Source organism: Lepisma saccharinum, chromosome 21 (assembly GCF_977018435.1).
Source record: "Lepisma saccharinum chromosome 21, izLepSacc3.1, whole genome shotgun sequence".
Classification (NCBI taxonomy): Eukaryota; Metazoa; Arthropoda; class Insecta; order Zygentoma; family Lepismatidae; genus Lepisma; species Lepisma saccharinum.
The window spans coordinates 27,511,288-27,530,060 of NC_139249.1; the positions used below are offsets into that span (position 1 = coordinate 27,511,288).

At 38.6% G+C, this 18,773-nt stretch overlaps 1 protein-coding gene across 1 annotated transcript; it reads left to right on the forward strand.

The window, feature by feature from the left end:
• The first annotated feature begins 20 nt into the window (after positions 1-20).
• On the forward strand, positions 21-18,704 carry LOC146004364 (protein KTI12 homolog). Its single transcript, XM_083143158.1, has 6 exons — positions 21-168; positions 2,937-2,988; positions 12,084-12,136; positions 12,799-13,094; positions 14,895-14,957; positions 18,422-18,704. Exons 1-6 carry the CDS (start codon positions 21-23, stop codon positions 18,629-18,631), a joined length of 822 nt encoding a protein of 273 aa, XP_082999284.1. The 3' UTR covers positions 18,632-18,704.
• Positions 18,705-18,773: the final 69 nt, after the last annotated feature.

Sequence of the window (18,773 nt, forward strand, 5' to 3'; positions counted from 1 at the left end):
TTTCACAAATCTTGAGAACAATGCCGTTGGTAGTAATTACAGGTATACCGAGTTCCGGAAAAACAATGCAAACATTGAAACTGAAAAATTCCTTCGAAGAAAATCACAAGAAGAAAGTCCATGTAGTTACAGAAAATGAAGTTGCACGCAATAAGGATATTTTTCAGGGCAAGTACCGATAACAAATGAGTATCGTTGTGCGAAAATTAAATAAGTCTTGTCATTCGTATTTCTAAAAAAATATAATCCATTTCTCTGTTGAAATATTTAAGTACATCACTAAAAATTAAATAGTGGTGCTACTTTACAATTTTATATGCACCTAGAAAACTCCGCAGTTTTTATAGTAGGTAATTTGTTGTGTGTGTTTGGGTACGTTACTGTACACCTTGTAACACGGGAGAAATGGAAGATATTCCATTATCTTTGTAACGAAATAGGAAAAAATTAGAAATTCGATTTGCACCTTGATCCTTGAATATTATATTAATAAAATGAACAGGATCAAACAACGTGGTAACACTAATATAGGTAACGTTCAAAAATATTTACCCATTTGGCCCAAGTTCCATTTGTTTTATTGCGATTTCATCATACGAATGCAATTTTAAAATGGTTCCATTTCGATTGACTTCTTTTAACATATACTGCGGAGTTTGAGCGATTACTTAAGATTGTGCTCGATATATGCTTTCGTAGTTAGGTTAGACAGGCCAGGTTGGGTTCTCTTAGCATTAAAATAACGGAGGGACTCCTTTCACCAGGTGGTGAAGCTAGCTTTCGAACTATTTTCACCAGATTTTAAACTGAGCATGTGCATTATCTACATCCTGGCCTGGCCTGCTACATGGATGTGTGTATTCTTTAGTTGTTTACGTGTAATTTATTTTCGATTAGACTAACACTTTTTGGTAACACTTTCATACATCGGAGACACATTTCTTCAATTTCACACAAGAAACTACGGTAACACTTTACTATACCGGAGACGGATTTCTTCAAATTTACAGGAAAAAGTACTTACGCAAATCATTTTCTGTAGCGTTGTTGATGTTCGGGAATGTAGTTTTGATCCATTTTAATGCGAATGCATGTTGTTTTCTACGAAAATCTATTTCCGACGCGCTATTGCTGCTGCCGCCATTTGCTTTCTGCATGAGAGCACAATACGCTCGATTGCTGCTGCTACAACATGATGTGTCGAGGATGCGTCGTGAAGTTGTTGCCGGGTGTGGAAGATGTGCGTAATTCCAATGTTGTCCGTATATGCTAAATTGAACGAAGTGAGTGCTAATGGACCCTAACCTAACAGGCCTAACCTAACCTAGTAGGCATACCTCGTCCCCATGATGGTTCGTGGGGCTATCGTATGTAAGAAATAGACATTATTTTCGTTAGAAATCCATTATTTCACCTAAAGAAATGTTCTGCAACGCAGAATAGTACGTTATCAATGTAAAAAATTGCAAAATAAATCATTGATAGGTGTCTCCAGTGTAGTAAAGTAGTACCGAAACTACTTACGGAAATGAGTTTCTCCAAGGTTTACAACGTTCGTCGAGGTATTTTCTTTCATCGTGGAATATATTTGACCAGGAAATCATGTATTTTTAAAGAGAAATATCTCACCGACGCACAATTGCCATTGCTTTTATTTGCTTGCCCTACGACAACCGGATGCTGCGTATGTTTGATGACGTAAGCCCCTGTCACTGTTTCAGACTTTTTTTTTTTTACTATGCTTGCATAACATAACCAAACCTAACCTTATCGGAAATGGTTCGTGGTGCTATCCGTGAATGGTTCGTGGGGCTATCGGTCAGCTACCGTGCATAATGGTTTGTGGGGCTATCTGTGTATGTTTCGTTGGGCTATCCGTCAGCTACCTGTATATGTATAATTTCCACCGGTGACGAACATGATAGTAGGTATTTTTCGGTGAAGAAGGTTGAAACACTGCATACCCACAATGTCAGTCAAGATGTGCCCGCCATATTGTGTGTTCTGGAAGGGAAGAAAGGAATAAAAAAAGCACTCGGAATGTGAAAAATTGTTTCTTTTCGTTTAAAAAGCATAATGCACACAATGTACGCAATACACAATTGGTAAGTACGAACCATGTGAAACACAAAATATGCGATTTTAATGTGTCTCCGATCTATGAAACTGGTACTCCCTTTTTTTCTGCATGCCATGGAAAAATACCACAAGGTGTTCTGATATGGAGTGTCCCTAAATGCTTCTTTCGTTGTTAGATTAGGCAGGTCAGGTTTAGGGCTCTTAGTGTTAAAATCACTTCTGTAAATACTTCCCAACACCTGATCATGTAATTTCACTTCCCTGTAGTAGTCACACTCATTTTTAATTTAAAATAACTTTTTAGCAATAACACTGCCAATTAATATAATAAAATAAGATAAAGGACAATGTCATGGTATGATTCATGCAATTACTTTTGCTGGTGAAAATAGCCACATATGCTGTTCATAAATAGCTCTACATGGTATTCTCACCACCTGGTGAAAATAGTCCTGGCCTTAAAATAAAGTCCCTACCTGCTTTCTACTAAAGTTCCGATTTTCATCTACATTAATTCTCACTAGCCTACGATACTTACAGTCTCTTGTCAATGGAAAATACATTGTTCATGTGAAGCGCGCATGCTTGTGTAAGGTAATTTTTAACTTTTTTTTTTTCCAATATAAATAACTTATTTTGAAATCCAAACAGAGCTCATTACTTTAAGGAAGGTTCAAGGTGTGACAATGATTGCCAAAATTCTACGATAATTAGTCTTCCTGCTAGGAGAATTTGAAAATAATCACAAAACAATCTGAACCGTTACCTAATTGAAACTTTGGTGTAAAGTTGTGGTAACCTAGATTTCTAGGAACTTTTTTTCCCTGTAAATAATACATATTTTGTTTAATTTGCAGATTCTCTCAAGGAGAAGGAAATCAGAGGCATTCTGAAATCACAGACCCAGCGGTTGGTAGTTTCTGTTATTAATGTTTTCTTGAAAATGTTATTGGATTATGTAGTCCATGATACACTAGTCGCCCTTTTTTTTATTATTATTATTTATGCTTGAATGTAATGTTCAGAAGTTATTGGACAATGGAATTATATTTTAACTGACTTGTACAAAATGAGGGATGAGGTGTTCTTCACCAGTTGAGGTGATGAATTTGGAAAACTAAGAGTTGAATATTTTCAGTTATTTGTGAAATTCTTAGCATATTTTACATAATAGTAGGTATGTTATTGAAAATGTTAAAGAAGCAACTAGGGCAGAACTGAAACTCATACAAATTCCCACTGACGCTGCTGCTTGCAAATTGTAATAATTAAAACTTGTTAAAATATTGATCGTTCCAAGTTCCTTTTGTTTTAATCCGATTTCTTCGTGCTATGCATGCAATTTTTACATGGTTCGATTTCGATTTATGTCTGTTAACACATACTGCAGAGTTTTAGCGATTACTTAAGGTATTGTTCACTATATGCTTTTGTAGTTAGGTTGGGCAGGCCAGGTTTGGTTCTCTTAGCATTAATATAAAGTCCTTAAATGCATTCTATTAAGGTTCCGATTTACTTCTATACTGGTCAAAAAAATTAGGGGATCAAGCAAGAAATCCCAAAACCAAAGTTGGTAAGTCAAAAGTAGCAATGTATTTTGATTAGGTGAGTGTGTCCTCAACCAGTACAATACATGTCTATTGAGTCATTAGCACAACAGAGTTCTAGGGGTGATTTCTGCAAGGTACTGCACAAAATCAGGAGTACAGCACGGTGATAAGACAACAGAAATGGACAGATACGCAACAGATCCATACCTCTAATAAGGCGTGTGGTCGCCATGAACTGCTATGACAGCTGCACATCTGTTTTGCATGGAACCAATAAAGTTATCAACGACAGGCTGCAGGATATTCACCCATTCCTCCAGAAGGGCCATTTCCAACTGTTGCAGAGTTGTGTCCACAACATTTCCAGGTTGTGGACACAATTTCAACAGACAGGTACAGTATTAAGGAGGCCTGGGCAAGGTCACCCACGGTCAACAACGGTTAGGGAAGACCGGTACTTAGCATTGTCGGCTCGCAGGAATAGGCAGAAAACTGCAACTGACTTGCAACGTGGCCTTGTTTTGGCAACAGGACGAAGAGTCTCGGGCCAAACTGTACGAAATCGCCTGCGGGAAAGGGGTCTTTATGCAAGAAGACCAATGGTGTGTATCCCTCTGAATGCCCAACACCGTAGGGGCCGCAGACAGTGGGCTGTGGAACATTGTGAGTGGGGACATGGAGAGTGGAGTTCAGTTCTCTTCTCGGATGAGTCACGTTTCAGTCTCCAGTCAGATAATCGACACATTCTCATCTGGAGGGAACGTGGGACTCGCAATTATCCCGCACATGTGCGCGAAGTGTCTCAGTATGGTGGCAGTGGCTTAATGGTATGGGCAGGGATCAGTGTTGGTCGACGTACCCCCCTGCACATTATCCGGAACGGTACTTTGACAGCCTTACGGTACCGGGATGAGATCCTCCGGCCTCATGTTGTCCCAATGGCTGCAGATATTGGTGATCGTTTCATTTTTGTGGACGATAATGCCCAACCTCACCGAGCACGTCTGGTTGACGCCATGCTACGGGATGAGGGTATCGAACGAATGGTATGGCCAGCGTCCTCCCCAGACTTGAATCCCATTGATCATGTGTGGGACACACTCGGAAGGCGCATTGCTGCTCGGCCAGCGCCACCTACAACTGTGCAACAGTTGGAAATGGCCCTTCTGGAGGAATGGGTGAATATCCCGCAGCCTGTTGTTGATAACTTTATTGGTTCCATGCAAAACAGATGTGCAGCTGTCATAGCAGTTCATGGCGACCACACGCCTTATTAGAGGTATGGATCTGTTGCGTATCTGTCCATTTCTGTTGTCTTATCACCGTGCTGTACTCCTGATTTTGTGCAGTACCTTGCAGAAATCACCCCTAGAACTCTGTTGTGCTAATGACTCAATAGACATGTATTGTACTGGTTGAGGACACACTCACCTAATCAAAATACATTGCTACTTTTGACTTACCAACTTTGGTTTTGGGATTTCTTGCTTGCTCCCCTAATTGTTTTGACCATGTAAAGTAGAGTCTTACGATAATTGGACTCGGCAAAAGTGTCGTATAACATTTTTGCAAGTCCCATGAAAGACCAAAACACCAGTAAAGTATCGTTTGGTATTGGTAAATAAATTTCAACCGATACTTTCCGATACTGATACCACTAGTATCAGCTCAGCCCTAGAAGCAACCGAAAAGAATGAATATTCATTTTGCAACAATGATATAAAAATGAATGATCTTTGGTATGATATGTAGTGGCTACCTAACTACCATTGCATTGAGGTGTACATTAATTCCCACTAATCTACGATACTTACAGTCGCTTGTCAATGGAAAATATTGTCCATGGGAAGCGTGCGTAATGTAATATTTAAGTTGTTTTTTCAACATAAATAATTTTTTTCGAAATCCAATCAGTGCTCATTACTTTAAGGAAGGTTCAAATTTCGTGTGACAATGATTGCCAAAATTCTACGATAATTGGTGTTCCTGCTAGGACAATTTGAAAAAAATCATAAAACAATCTGAACCGTTACCATTAAAATATGTTATGTAGTAACAGCTTCCAGTTGTTCATGCTAAACTTTAAATTTTGCATAATATCCATTATCATTGGGGCTAGACTCTACGTCCTTATTGCCTTTTGGTGGTAACCGATGGGGGTTAACAACACTGCAGGCTTGGCTTTGTGTCCACGTTGTGAATGCGTGTATTTTGCTGCTTTGCGTTCTGCATGGTGATTGCTTCTTTGCGATCGCGGTGCGTTGTGCGTGTGTATGGTGCATGAAAAAGAACAGGTTACAAAACTTGTAGATAGTGTAAAATACGTTTATCCCCAGTAATCTGGCATCTCTTTGGGTAAATACCTTTTTCTTTTTACACTTTCTGTTCACACGATAGCCCCACTAACCATTCATGGGTAGCCCCACAAACCATTCACAATAGCCCCACAAACCATTCATAGGGACGAGGTTAGGTTAGGTTAGGTTCCATTAGCACTCATTTCACCCCTAAATATGTGCTTCATCATCGAAAAATTTCCTCAGTACGTTCAATTACACATATCCGGACAACATCGGTTTTTATCGATTTCCTCCTCCAGGTAATTTTTCCTCACTTTGGATTTTTATGTTGTTCAATTTCTTATACAATAAGCTTTCCAACGATATATGACACGTATTCCTTAGGAAAAGGATGTAAAGTAGAGTCTTACCATAATTGGACTCGGTAAAAGTGTCGTATAACATTTTTGCAAGTCCCATGAAAGACCAAAACACCAGTAAAGTATCGTTTGGTATTGGTAAATAGATTTCAACCGATACTTTCCGATACTGATACCACTAGTATCGGCTCAGCCCTAGAAGCAATCGAAAAGAATGAATATTCATTTTGCAACAATGATATAAAAATGAACGATCTTTGGTATGATACGTAGTGGCTACCTAACTACCATTGCATTGAGGCATAACAAAGTGTGTATTAATTTTGAGAGTAAGATCTAATGTATTCTACCAATTCGCTCTATGACTATGAATTAAATCTTTTCTCTTTAAATTGTCCATGTAGCCACTGTCATCTTGCAAATATTAATAAGAACTGTTTTGTCATGGCTAAACCTTTGTAATTGCTCAATGCTTCAGTTCATATCCATTTCTCTTAAGAAACTAAGGATACATTGAAATAAAATAACCAATTACAAAATATAATTGCCAACATTAGATCTGTAAACAAAACCACACATTTTTGTAAGTATCAGATAAACAATCTTTAAAAATCTGTAACATCGTCTTGCTTCTGCTAACATCAGGGACGTCATTAGGGGGGGCCCGGGGGGGCACTGGCCCCCCGAAACATTCACGTGGCCCTAGCAAACTGTTCAATATTTGCTGAAAATTTTACTTTCATGACAAATATTGCAAAATAGTTTTTCAGTTTTTTTCTTTCAGTTAGAAACACTGTTCTTAATTTGAGTGGCACGAACCCAAAACCACATTTCGTTCTCGCTTTCCTGGTTCTAGCTATAGTGGATGTCAGTGTAGGAACCTAGAACTTCGTTGTTTCTCGGAATTTTGAGGGAGCTGTCTTTCCACCCCTAGCAGTCGCAGGCCAACAACAGGCAGGGTTGGGCGTTGAGTGTTGCCGTTGCCGTTGCGTCCAAACAATGTTTTGGGCTTGAGTAGATTGAAGAACGACCGCTTGTGCAGCGGTAAACGACATATATGCAAACAGATACAACTGGTCCCGAATCAGAGTGCAATACACACTAAATAAGTATAATGGTAGCAGGATGCCTCATATCTCCATTTAAGTAGTATTATTCGCACCAAATATCTATTCTACTATTGAAACAGTCTAAAACACGCAACGTGTTAAAAGTAATTATCTTCACAAACTGTACGATTTCTCGAGTCGCATATTTTTCTCGATATCGTCAAGACCGATTTTGAGAATCCTCTTTAACAAACGATGCCTCCCCGATTGCGCAGTGATATCGTTGTTGCCTTGTAATGGAGGGGTCCCGGGTTCGATACATGGGTGGAGGTACACAGTGGTTAGGATCTTACTTTAAACTGTAGGTCCAGTCCCGATTTGCCTTACTGTGCATAAAGTGGACTTAAAATCACCAACTCAACTCCTTAACAAACTTTTCGAAGAACCGAAAATTTAAACAAGAACAAGTAAATACATTTTTGTAATTTTGAAGTAAATTATTACTATTATTGTTATTATTTTGGGTATTTTTGGTTCGTATGAATCTGCCTCACACAGTAAGCTTATTTTGTTGAGTCAAGGACAATGACAAACCCTTGCAATAAATCACTGCAAAGACATGTGAGGTTGCACATATATTTAAGCATCTATAAATAAATAATGACCCGTGGTTCGACAGCCCTGGAATGCCTTGGTCTATCTCCCGTCTGCCTGTCCCTCCCACAATCCTACCTAGAGGTGTGGAGATCTTTAACCAGTAACGGGGTGACGTGGGGTCAGCACGTCGAACCCCCAACTGTTATAGGGGATATCCGTAAAGAATAATTATATTGTGGTAAGGAGTCGTTTTCATTTAACAAACTTTATTGATTTATTCCATCAGCATTATTTAAAATGTAGTGCCATACTGAACTTACGAACTTATCAAAGGCACATTGATTGCTAAATGAGGCATTTTCCTTGTGTTGCAGAGCAGGTTCAGTTTTTGGAGTATTGCAATGTTTTACACAGTCCGTTCGAAGAATTTTTAGAATATTGATGTTTTGTCGAAGGGACCACCCCCGAATAAATATCTGTGGATGTTTTCCAGGTTTCTTCGTATTTAAGAAGGTATTTTTTGCGGTGCAACTTTCCTCCGTACAACATGTCTTTTGCCACTCAAGCTGAAGAGCCGATTCATAGGTGCAACGACCTTGGCAGAAAGAAACTCTGATTGGCACCATGTTGACAAAAGACTCAAGAAGTCCTGCACCCGACAAAACTCGAAGCACTCTGATCCTACGGTGACATACACTTTGGTTGAACACAAACGGATGCGTTGGTAGGAAATGCAGTGATTTTATGGGCCGTCCCTTTCTGGGAAGTCGGGGATCTTTTGAAAACACACTTTCCCTTCATGCACACCAGGGGGCCTAAGCCAGGTCACCCCCTTCCCACAAAATCTTCTCTTCATCTGGCTCCGAAACGCACTGCAGGTAGCTAGGACTTTCTGGGTTAATTACTTTATGGTTCAGCATGGACATAGGCTTTTCAAATTGCAAGAGACAAAATTCTACTGTTTGTCCCTTTTCTGGCGGGAGATGAATGACAGAGATGTCGCAGTTCCTTCAGGTTCCCACACTCAACCCTTGTGCTCATAACCTGCAATGAAGGGAAAGGTCATAAGCCTTTGTAATGTACCGACTTTATGTCGTGCTTCTTTTTGCCCTACGTGTTGATTGGTCGACAATTGATGACTGTCAGCTAGTTCGAAGAAGAGTTTGATCCGAGAAGTGATTTTATAGTTAGCTTTTGTAAACGTGAGATTCCGGTAGGATCACGGAGTGCTTGAGATCTCATTTTCATGCATTGCGAGTGAAATTTCGATTGATTTGGTTCATTTTACTTTGCTCTTCTGCCACATTTGGCTAATTGCAAAGATGGGGACGAGTGATGATATGATTAAATTGATCAATGGACACTCACAAACACCCATGCTGAGTCCGGAATTCGAACCCGGCACACCTGGCATGTGCTAACCACTCCGCCACGGGGGTAGGCGAAGTGAAATTTCGAGTGTGAAGCTGCCAGCTCGTTTTCCTCTCGAAAATATTGAGTAGGTTCGACTGATCGACCAAATGTCCAACAGATTGACTTTCTAAATTGGTGTCCGACTACCACACAGGAGACCGGGTTTGACTCTCAGAGTGGTTGATCTCACATGTGATGAAGAATAAGCCACATTTCAATTAAGGAAGGAAACGAGGTATATAGTCAACTTTATATAGTAGTGTGCATGCTGTAGAAATAATATGTTTCAAAATTCTGCATATTTTATGATTTTTCTTCATTTAGCCTTCACTTGGGTTGTCAAAGGTACATCTACCTATAACTTCTATGTGTTTTATTGGGTTCTGTTGCAGGACCAGAACCTCTCTTCTCGCACAATTTAAATTCGGTCCTAGTAGTGTATTGTTCCATTAAAAAAAGGTTACTGGATCGTATTTAAATTGATCCTGAAAATATTCCTGCACCGAATTTTAATTGATCCTGGAAAAAAGGTTCTTGGACAGTGTTTAAATTCATACGGAAAAAAGGTTCCTGTACTGAATTGAGGCCTAGAACCCATTTACACTCGCTGATTTTCTCTCCCGGATGTGAAATGAATTTATTTACAATACCTGGACCATTTACAACCCTGGGATTGTTAAAGATTAGGGAATGCATACTTTCTTATTTGTTCTGTAGGAATCCGTTATAGGACCAGAACCTTTTCTCTCGCACAATCTAAATTTGTACCAAGTTGCGAATTGTTTCACTTCAATGCGGAACTTTGACCCTATTTAAACTGATCCGGAAAAAAAATGTTTGTTGACCGTATTTAAATTCTTCAGGAAATAAGGTTCCTGGACCGAAATTAAATTCATCTGCAAAAAAATTCATGGACCGAATTGAAAACGTTACAGATGAAGAGGTTCCTTACGGTCCAGAACCCATTTATGCTTGCTGATTTTCTCTCCTGGATGGGAATTAAATTTATTTAAAATTCCTGGACCTTTAACAACTCTGGCCTCCACCCGCAAATGCAGACGCTGTGGCTGCTGTTTAGGTGGGAAAGTTCACTACACATACAAATAAAATTAATCCAAAGTTATATAGCGAATAATAGTTACTTCCATAATAATATCATGAAATATGGAGACTGGAGAGCCAAATTACTTATCAAGCATTTTCTGTTATTTGTCTATCCTAGCGGGAGCGAAAATCTTTTGCCCTTGCTGGTGAACTCTGTTCCTGCAAATTCAAGACGGCATTTTCTAATTTTCATTTCTATTTGGGCCGACAACTCCGTGGTGGAGTGGTTAGCAGGTTACAGTATGAAGCAGAATGTCCCGTGTTCGAATTCCGGCCTGAGAATGTGTCTTCTTTGTGATGGTCCTTTCATCACGTTAATCTTAACTCATTCTCATCTTCACGATTAGCCAAAAAGTGTCAGAAAAGTGACGTAAAATGAACCAAGTCAATCAATAATTTCTATTTTGTTATTTTACGCCGCTTTTCTACCTCTTGTTTAAATGCGACGATGGGATTGATTGATGATCAGAAGGAATAGCGATGCGAGACATGATGCAACCACACCTGTCCAAGGTCCGAACCTTGGACCTCTGGTTTAGTAGTGCGTCATGCTCATGCTTTGGGATTGGAATCCTTTGGGTGAAAGAAAACAACATTGTACTGTGCAAAAAAGCCTCTAAAGAAAACTACAGTTATGCAGTAAAATTAATTTTGAAGGACAAAGCCTCCGAAGTGTTTTTCCATTCGGTGACACGTGGCCATCACATTGAGTCCCATCTAGTTTTGAGAGTGGAATTCATTTACATATTGATTTCAAGTAGCTTCCCAATTGTCCTCACGATGTTAAGCCATCACATAAATTTTGGAGTTCCTACCAGGGATCGAACCTTGAAAGACTAGAGCGCAATAATTTGAGCGTGCGGGAATTTTGTTGTTTCTATTGCCATCATATATTCAGTTTTGCACGCGCAAAGAGGATTACTTTTAAGAAATTAGATGTGTGCATAAAATTTCATATACCTATATAGTTATCATTCTCCAATGTGTACAGTACGATGCCACAAAAGACTCGTGCATGTCCCATAGAATTGTGGTTAAGGGTGTCGCCTTGGACTAAAGACCGCCGGATTCGATTCTGGTATAAACAATATACATCGGATGCCTATCTTGAACTCATTACACGAACATTTCATTTTCGCACCGTTGTCATACTTGTGCACCTTATTCCAGCACTTTTTTATATCTAAACTGACGGAAGAGGGTTTTCTCTACTTCTCAATTTTCTTCGAGCAAATTTACAAATCTAAGGAGTAAGGACTAATGACATTGTTCTTGGTGTCTCAAAAATCTGACATAAGAGAAAATACATGGATTTTTAAAGACTGTCTAGATGCCATTAAGTTAATAAGTTCATTCTGCATTTAGATTCCCGAATAATGGCCGTGGATTTCACGAGTCTATATCCGTAAATTTATTTATACACATACACATACTGTATATATACGTATGTACGTCTATCTGGTATATTAATAGTTTGTTAGTTTTTAATGGTTTGATAGGAAAAAATCTTAAGTTTTGGGCCCCCCCGAACTGATCAACCTAGCTACGTCCCTGGCTAACATACATATGGATTAATTATTAACTTGCTTTCATTTCTACAGACTATCTCTATTTCTTTCTTTTTATTTGCAGGCTAATTGGAAGAGATGATGTGGTTATTTTAGATGCTGGCAATTACATTAAAGGTATTGTATTATATCCTGCTCATTATATAAAATTTTGATTATGATGAACTAGGGACAGGCACATAATAAATAAGCACAATGGAAAGAAAATTTCATACTGTCATTTTGCCTTCTCAATGTGTTTTTATATAATTAGATCTGTAAAGATATAAAATCCATGTTTGTAGTGACTGTTTTGTTTATTATTGTAGTTACCTTGTTGCACTGCATTATAGTCACAGATTTTATGCATTTTTTCCCTTAAACATCATTTCTTACTAAACCGTCTTTGGTGGAAGATTAGAATATTCATGAATATATGTTAAAGTTAAGTATAGTAGGCTAAATCGACATACATAATTTCTTCATGACAGTTTTTTCTGGTCTGAAAAAAAGTTAACATGTTAGTTATTATTGATTTGTACATTATAGTCTAAATATAACACTGGAAAATATTTACGACAGTGTTACTAAGCATGGGTTTACAAAATTTAATCTTCTGTGCGTGAAGATTCTGCACCAATATCATTCGTTTCGTTATCTGATGCACTGATGAGATGATTACATGATGAAAGGTTATAAACCAATTTTCAGACCGAAAAAAAGGTTAGGAGGATTCAGTGGTGAAATATGTGACTTTTGACCTCTATACGTCGTTAATTATGAATCTTGATTCTTCCTAGGTTATAGATATGAGTTGTATTGCATATCCAAAGGATGCAAGACCACCCAATGTACGATACACTGTGATGTCTCGCCTGAAGTTGCTTGGGATTGGAACATGAGTCGGAGTGTGGAAGATCAGTATTCAAAAGAAGTTTTCGATGCCCTCGTGTTGCGCTACGAGCCTCCTGACAGCAGAAATAGATGGGATGCCCCACTCTTCACTGCAGTGAAGGACATTGAGGTATCATACAATGATGTGTATGCTGCACTGTTCGAGAGGAAGCCGCCACCTCCAAATCAATCAACACAGTGCGTAAGTAGGAAAATCAATTCTTTGCTTAACCTGTGAAGTGTGTGTTTCATGCTACAGTCGGTACGTGCATTGTGCAAATTAAGCTTTTTTGCTTTGAGGGGGTGGGGGGGGGGGTGTCCGCTCAGTGCCATTTTTGTTTCATTTCTGTGGGGGGTTAGGTATGCAAATTGGCATATGTTACCAGTTAGTAAATGTCTTCCAGTTCTGAGTAGCTAGGAAATTAAAACATTTAGATGTAATTTAGAAACGGTATATTTACGGTGTAAGAAAACCGAAATCCATACACAAAAAGAGTCATTGAACTAGCAACACTGACCAAACTTGACCGTATCTATCGCACATTCAACTCAATGATGGTGTGTGGCGAGAAATGTGATCTACGTAACTCCAATGAATAAAGCTGGCAATAGACAGAGCAACAGCATTTCTCTGGTAGCTTTTTGAAAAACCTCTGCACCAGACAATAATAAACAGTTTAGCAATGAGTTATTTAAAAATAAAACTTACTTCACTTCAGACATGAAGTAGGCTGGAATTCTTTTAAAGGTTAATTAACTGTTTTCCAGAATGATTTTTCAGTGGTGTTTTTTTCCATATAGTTAAGAAAATAGTGTACTGTATGCTTCCAATTCAATTTTATTTGGCAGGAATACAAATGTCCCTGGCAGGGATCATTTTTTTTTCTGATGGAAAAACATTTTTGTGGGCCCCAGCATCCCCTCGTTAATTTGCATACTGGTTATATGGTCATTTTGTTTATATTCAATGACAGGCCCCTGTCAATTGTTCATGATAATACAAAATGAAGGTGAAACATATTTCATTGTTTCAATCTTGTAGATAAAGGTGTAGATATGTTGTTTCTTAATATCCGCTCCAGATGTACATGTTATTGTGATTTTATTTTGTAAAGAAAGAAGTTATTAACCTCTTTACACTCTCTTTTCTTGCAAACTGTCAAGGCATATTGTATGGTTTTGAACAATTGGAAATCTGAACATGTAGTGAAGTCTCCGTCATTTTTCTAGAATTTAACAATACTTCAAATCCAATCTCGACAAATAATTAAACATATTCTGACAAAAAATGTGAAAATTGATGCATGAGGTGGGTGTTTTTCTACACTTTCAGCACTAGTAATATAAAATAACCTATGGTGAAACAGCCTACTTACCGACTGCCGCCCTCACTCCCACCTGCTGAGGTGAGAAATCATCCAACAAGTTACATGTGGTCAGCACAACGAATCCCCATTCGTTGTTGAATGTTTCCTTGACAGAGTTACGCTACTCGTTCGTAGCGCCCCCTTATTCTTCACAATGGTGTTACTCTTCCCCCAGGAGACTCGAATCTGCGTGCATCCCGTAGACCCAGCCCAAAGCATGACACCTTGGACCGCACGGCCACGGTGCGGGACTTTCAGTAGTTGTAGTAATACAAAATAGATGACCAACCAATCATATGATCTTAATCAAACATGGTTGTCCAGTAAGCTCCTGATAATTGTTTTCAAATTAAAACAACAGATGGCAGTAGCAGCTAAAGCACCATCATATTGTATTACCATTTAATGTAGCAAGTGTAAGCCATTAGTTGGAATTGTATGTTCATTCAGATTGATGTTGTTTGGATATTTTTTTATATTTAATGCTCTGTTTCTCTAAATTGTCATTGCTCAAGTATGTGATAGGTACACTAAGTTCTTCCTTGTAAAAATTTGGGAGTATAGAATATTTAAAATTGTGAACCTCCTTTACACTATCCAAAGAAGTGAGTTAATGTGTATATTTATATTTTCAGCAACCTCTTTCATCAACTAATTTCCTATATGAGCTGGACAGGATCACACAAGATGTTGTTACAGTAAGTATGAATTTTGTTGTATATATTTTTTATTGTCTGTGCGATTTTCAGGTTTAATGAATTTCTTCTGACAGTTAACAAGTCCTCACCCCTGACATTTTACCAAATTATGTTTTTAGTATACAAACTCTCCCCCACTCCTTCTTCCTTAGGACTGTCAATAGACTTGCCAACTTTGAAGAACAAAATTCCCGGGAGATTTCTTTACAGCCTTCTCAGTGGCAACTCATGGATTTTCTTGCGTGGAGGAAGTTATGGTAAACAGACCGAGGAAAGTTTTCAAATATGCATTCAATTATACAATCACACATATTGCTTGTATGTGTACCTTGTACAGTGTGATCCATGAGTATTACCATGCAAATTGTTCATCACCATGTTCATGCACTTTATTTGACCCAATAAGAGCTTCAAGAATTAAAAGGAGACTCAAAACAAGCTCTTGACAACTTCTGCACCAGCATAAATAAAAATCCATCGCTTAAAAACAACTCGGGTGTAAGAGAAAAAATAATGAACTTGATCATAGACATTTTGCACGGTAATACTTATGGATCCCACTGTACTAGTCATTGTATTTATAAAGTTAGCTGCAGACCCTCCCTAACTGTCGTGTGTGGATTGAGGACATCTTTGCCCATACCAACCTCCTGATAAGAGAAAAGTTCTATTTCAACTCTTAAATTACGCATATGCGATAAAATTATGCTAGGGTCTATTATTATTATACAGTTATTATCATCATTTTCTGATGACGAGTAGTTTTAAGTTCAATTTATGCAGCTATTTTCGAGTGGTGATATGCGTTGTTGATTATTTATTATAGTTAAGCAACATTAGGAATTTCGGCCGTTCAATAAAATGGGTTCAGTGAAGTGCTTGAAAAAAGTTGAAGCATATTCGATGACTGGTAAAGGCGGCCATTTGTTTTATTTGTCCCCCTAACTTTCTACCGATTTCCTTTTATGAAATGTTCCAACTTGTAAAATCTGGGAGGATAACGAAAAGATGAAAACAAGAGAATGGCCTCTAAAAGCTTGTCCCTTGGTCGGCATACTTCCTTAGTTTGAAACAAGTCCGCTGGATAAGTACAATGAAGATCTGGAGATTTTTTTTTAAATGTACAGTATATTTCCTCAAAATATCTTCATTAGAATTCAATTTCTCTGTTTCCCAGGGACGCCCATTTTTTAGATGCTGCTGGATTTTCCCATTATCCCAAACACAGAGTGTTAGTTGACAACGAAGTTCAAGTTTTTCTAGGTTTAGAATTATTATGCTAGGGTTGGCATCCCTGATTGAGGATACCACTGGAGCTTCCTCACGATCTCGTCAAACTGTGCAACTCCCCTCCCTCCCTTCCACTGCCCCTCACCCATCTGGCTGTAGTATGACAAGAAACCTTCCTCAGCGGCAAGCAAAGACAGATGGGGCCGTCTTTCGGCAACAGATCTGGAGCGAGCAAGTGATAGCAGATTGACTCTTGACAATTGAGTAGCGAACCTACATTGCACTCATAATTTTATAATGTGCATTAAACACTTAAAAAGTACAGAACTGGAAATAAGTATAAATGAACTGTAGGAAGTTCCTCACACTTCCTACATGGAGGATTCGCCCCTGAGCCTTCAAACCCTTTAGATTAAAATATTCTGGAAGACTGGTGTCTTGAATATCAGCTGTTATATGTTTGTGGTCTTGCTACTGTAAATATAAAATTGAAAAATTGATCAAAACAAAAAAAATCTGAAAAGTAGACTTCTGAAATTCACATTAACTCAGCACAACATGGCTTTCTCCCAAATTCCTCATGTCTTATCAATCTGTCCACTATGCAATCCTATACTTAAATGCCATAACTAATTGCAGTCAGTTGCATGTCGTGTATTTTGATCTGTCCAGAGCTTTTGATTCAGTGGATCATCATTACTTCTTACATAAATTAGCTAATAAATTTCACATCACTGGAAACATGTTCAAAATATTAAAGGACTACCTAAGAAACAGAGAACAATGTGCTATACTTCCTGGAACTCATTGTAACTGGCTTCCTGTTTTATCTTGTGTACCACAAGGAAGTGTTCTTGGCTTTCTATTATTTGTATTATGTCTGGATGATCTTACAGCTCCGTAAGTTCCCCTATCACATTGCACGTGGTTGCGCCTCTGGTGGATGTGTGTGGCTGTTGAGAGGTGGTAATACACAATGTTGAAATAAAGAAAATATCTGCTTGTGGCATTGCATTTTTTGAAAATTTGCCTTGAAAACCTGGAATTATACTTATATAGAGTAGCCACCCTGAACAAAATGGCAGAATTTTGCACTAAATTAAAAAAGTTAAAAAAAAAGGTAAAGTGCTCCCCTGTGCACACCATGAAGGCATATAGGGGGTGTGGGGATAACACCCCACACTTTCTTGATCCCGTCGTGAGTGGGGGTGGTGATCAGCATCATGCCCCTGACCGCCTTTACCCCCCAGGGTTTCCCCCAGGTACCCATGTTATTCGATGCTGGGTGAGTGCCGGAGCCGCTTCCATCGTTAGAAAAGTTCCCGGATTTGAACCGGCCGGGGATCGAACCCGGGACCTTTAGCATGGTAGTCAGATGCATTGCCAACTGAGCCACTGCGGCCACAAATTATAAGATATTTATCGATATATTGGATTGGTAATTTTACCGATATGCCTATATCGGCCGATACTGATAGAGTACCGATTAATCATTCCCATCCCTACTAAAAAGTCAAAAACAAAAGTAAAGTAACCTACAAAAAAATATACGTAAGTAATGCTATTGTGAAACTGAGCTCTGTTAATCTTGGTACTGTTTTGTTGTTTTACTGCTCTCTCTCTCCTCTGTCTGCTATTGTTGATTTTTTTTAGATTAAAATCGCTTATGCTGTTCTGGAAATTTCAATAAATAAATAAACCATTTGGCTATGTGGGAGCCACATATGTACCAGAGAACTGCATGGGATCACTTTTGCTTCATCATACTTGTTCAAGTGTATAGAATATGGTCATTTCAGTCCATGTTTATTTATTTCATTTTCATATATCGCTATGCATTGGTAAGATAGACTATATTACATTCTAACATGGAGGTGATTTTTTACTTAAGTTTCTATTTCACTGCGTCTTTCACATCATCCATATTTGAGGCCCCACTACCACAGAAAAATTATATATGAACAACTGGGTTTTGAGCATATACTGATCGTTTTGCCCGTTCGAGTATCGTTCGCTCGGGTGAAGAAGCTGCCAATTCCGTACGGTATCTAGTGTCGTCCGTGCAAACTATTAATGCTCGAGCAAAAATATCCCTCGATGCAGCACTCTAATATGTAATAAGTTCGTCTAAATTTTTTCAGGATCTTGATCTGGCCATAACATACGTGCAAAAAGCATATTTCACCACAATTTCTACATGTCGTGGCGTATGTAACTTCTTTTTCTTTTACCAGGCAATATTGGATGCTTCCAAGTTGGGCATTGAAGGCGAAGTGAAGGTGCCAGAGTGTGCGGAGCCTGTGGTCATAGAAGGAAGCGTAACGCCAGCCCAGCTGACGAGGCTGCGGAGGCAATTTCTGAGCTACACCAAGATGCATCCTGTCAACGAAGCCAAGAAGATAGCTCCACTCTTTGTTCAGTTCATAAATAGTAGCATGAGGTAACATTTACCATGCCCATTTATGTATATTTTTACTTGTAATTAATGTTTACATTTTTAAGAAAGTATTTTTGTTTTACTCCATAAAGGTTCCTGCGGTGCTCACTTTTGGTCTTAATTGATCGACTTTGTTATTTTACTGCACT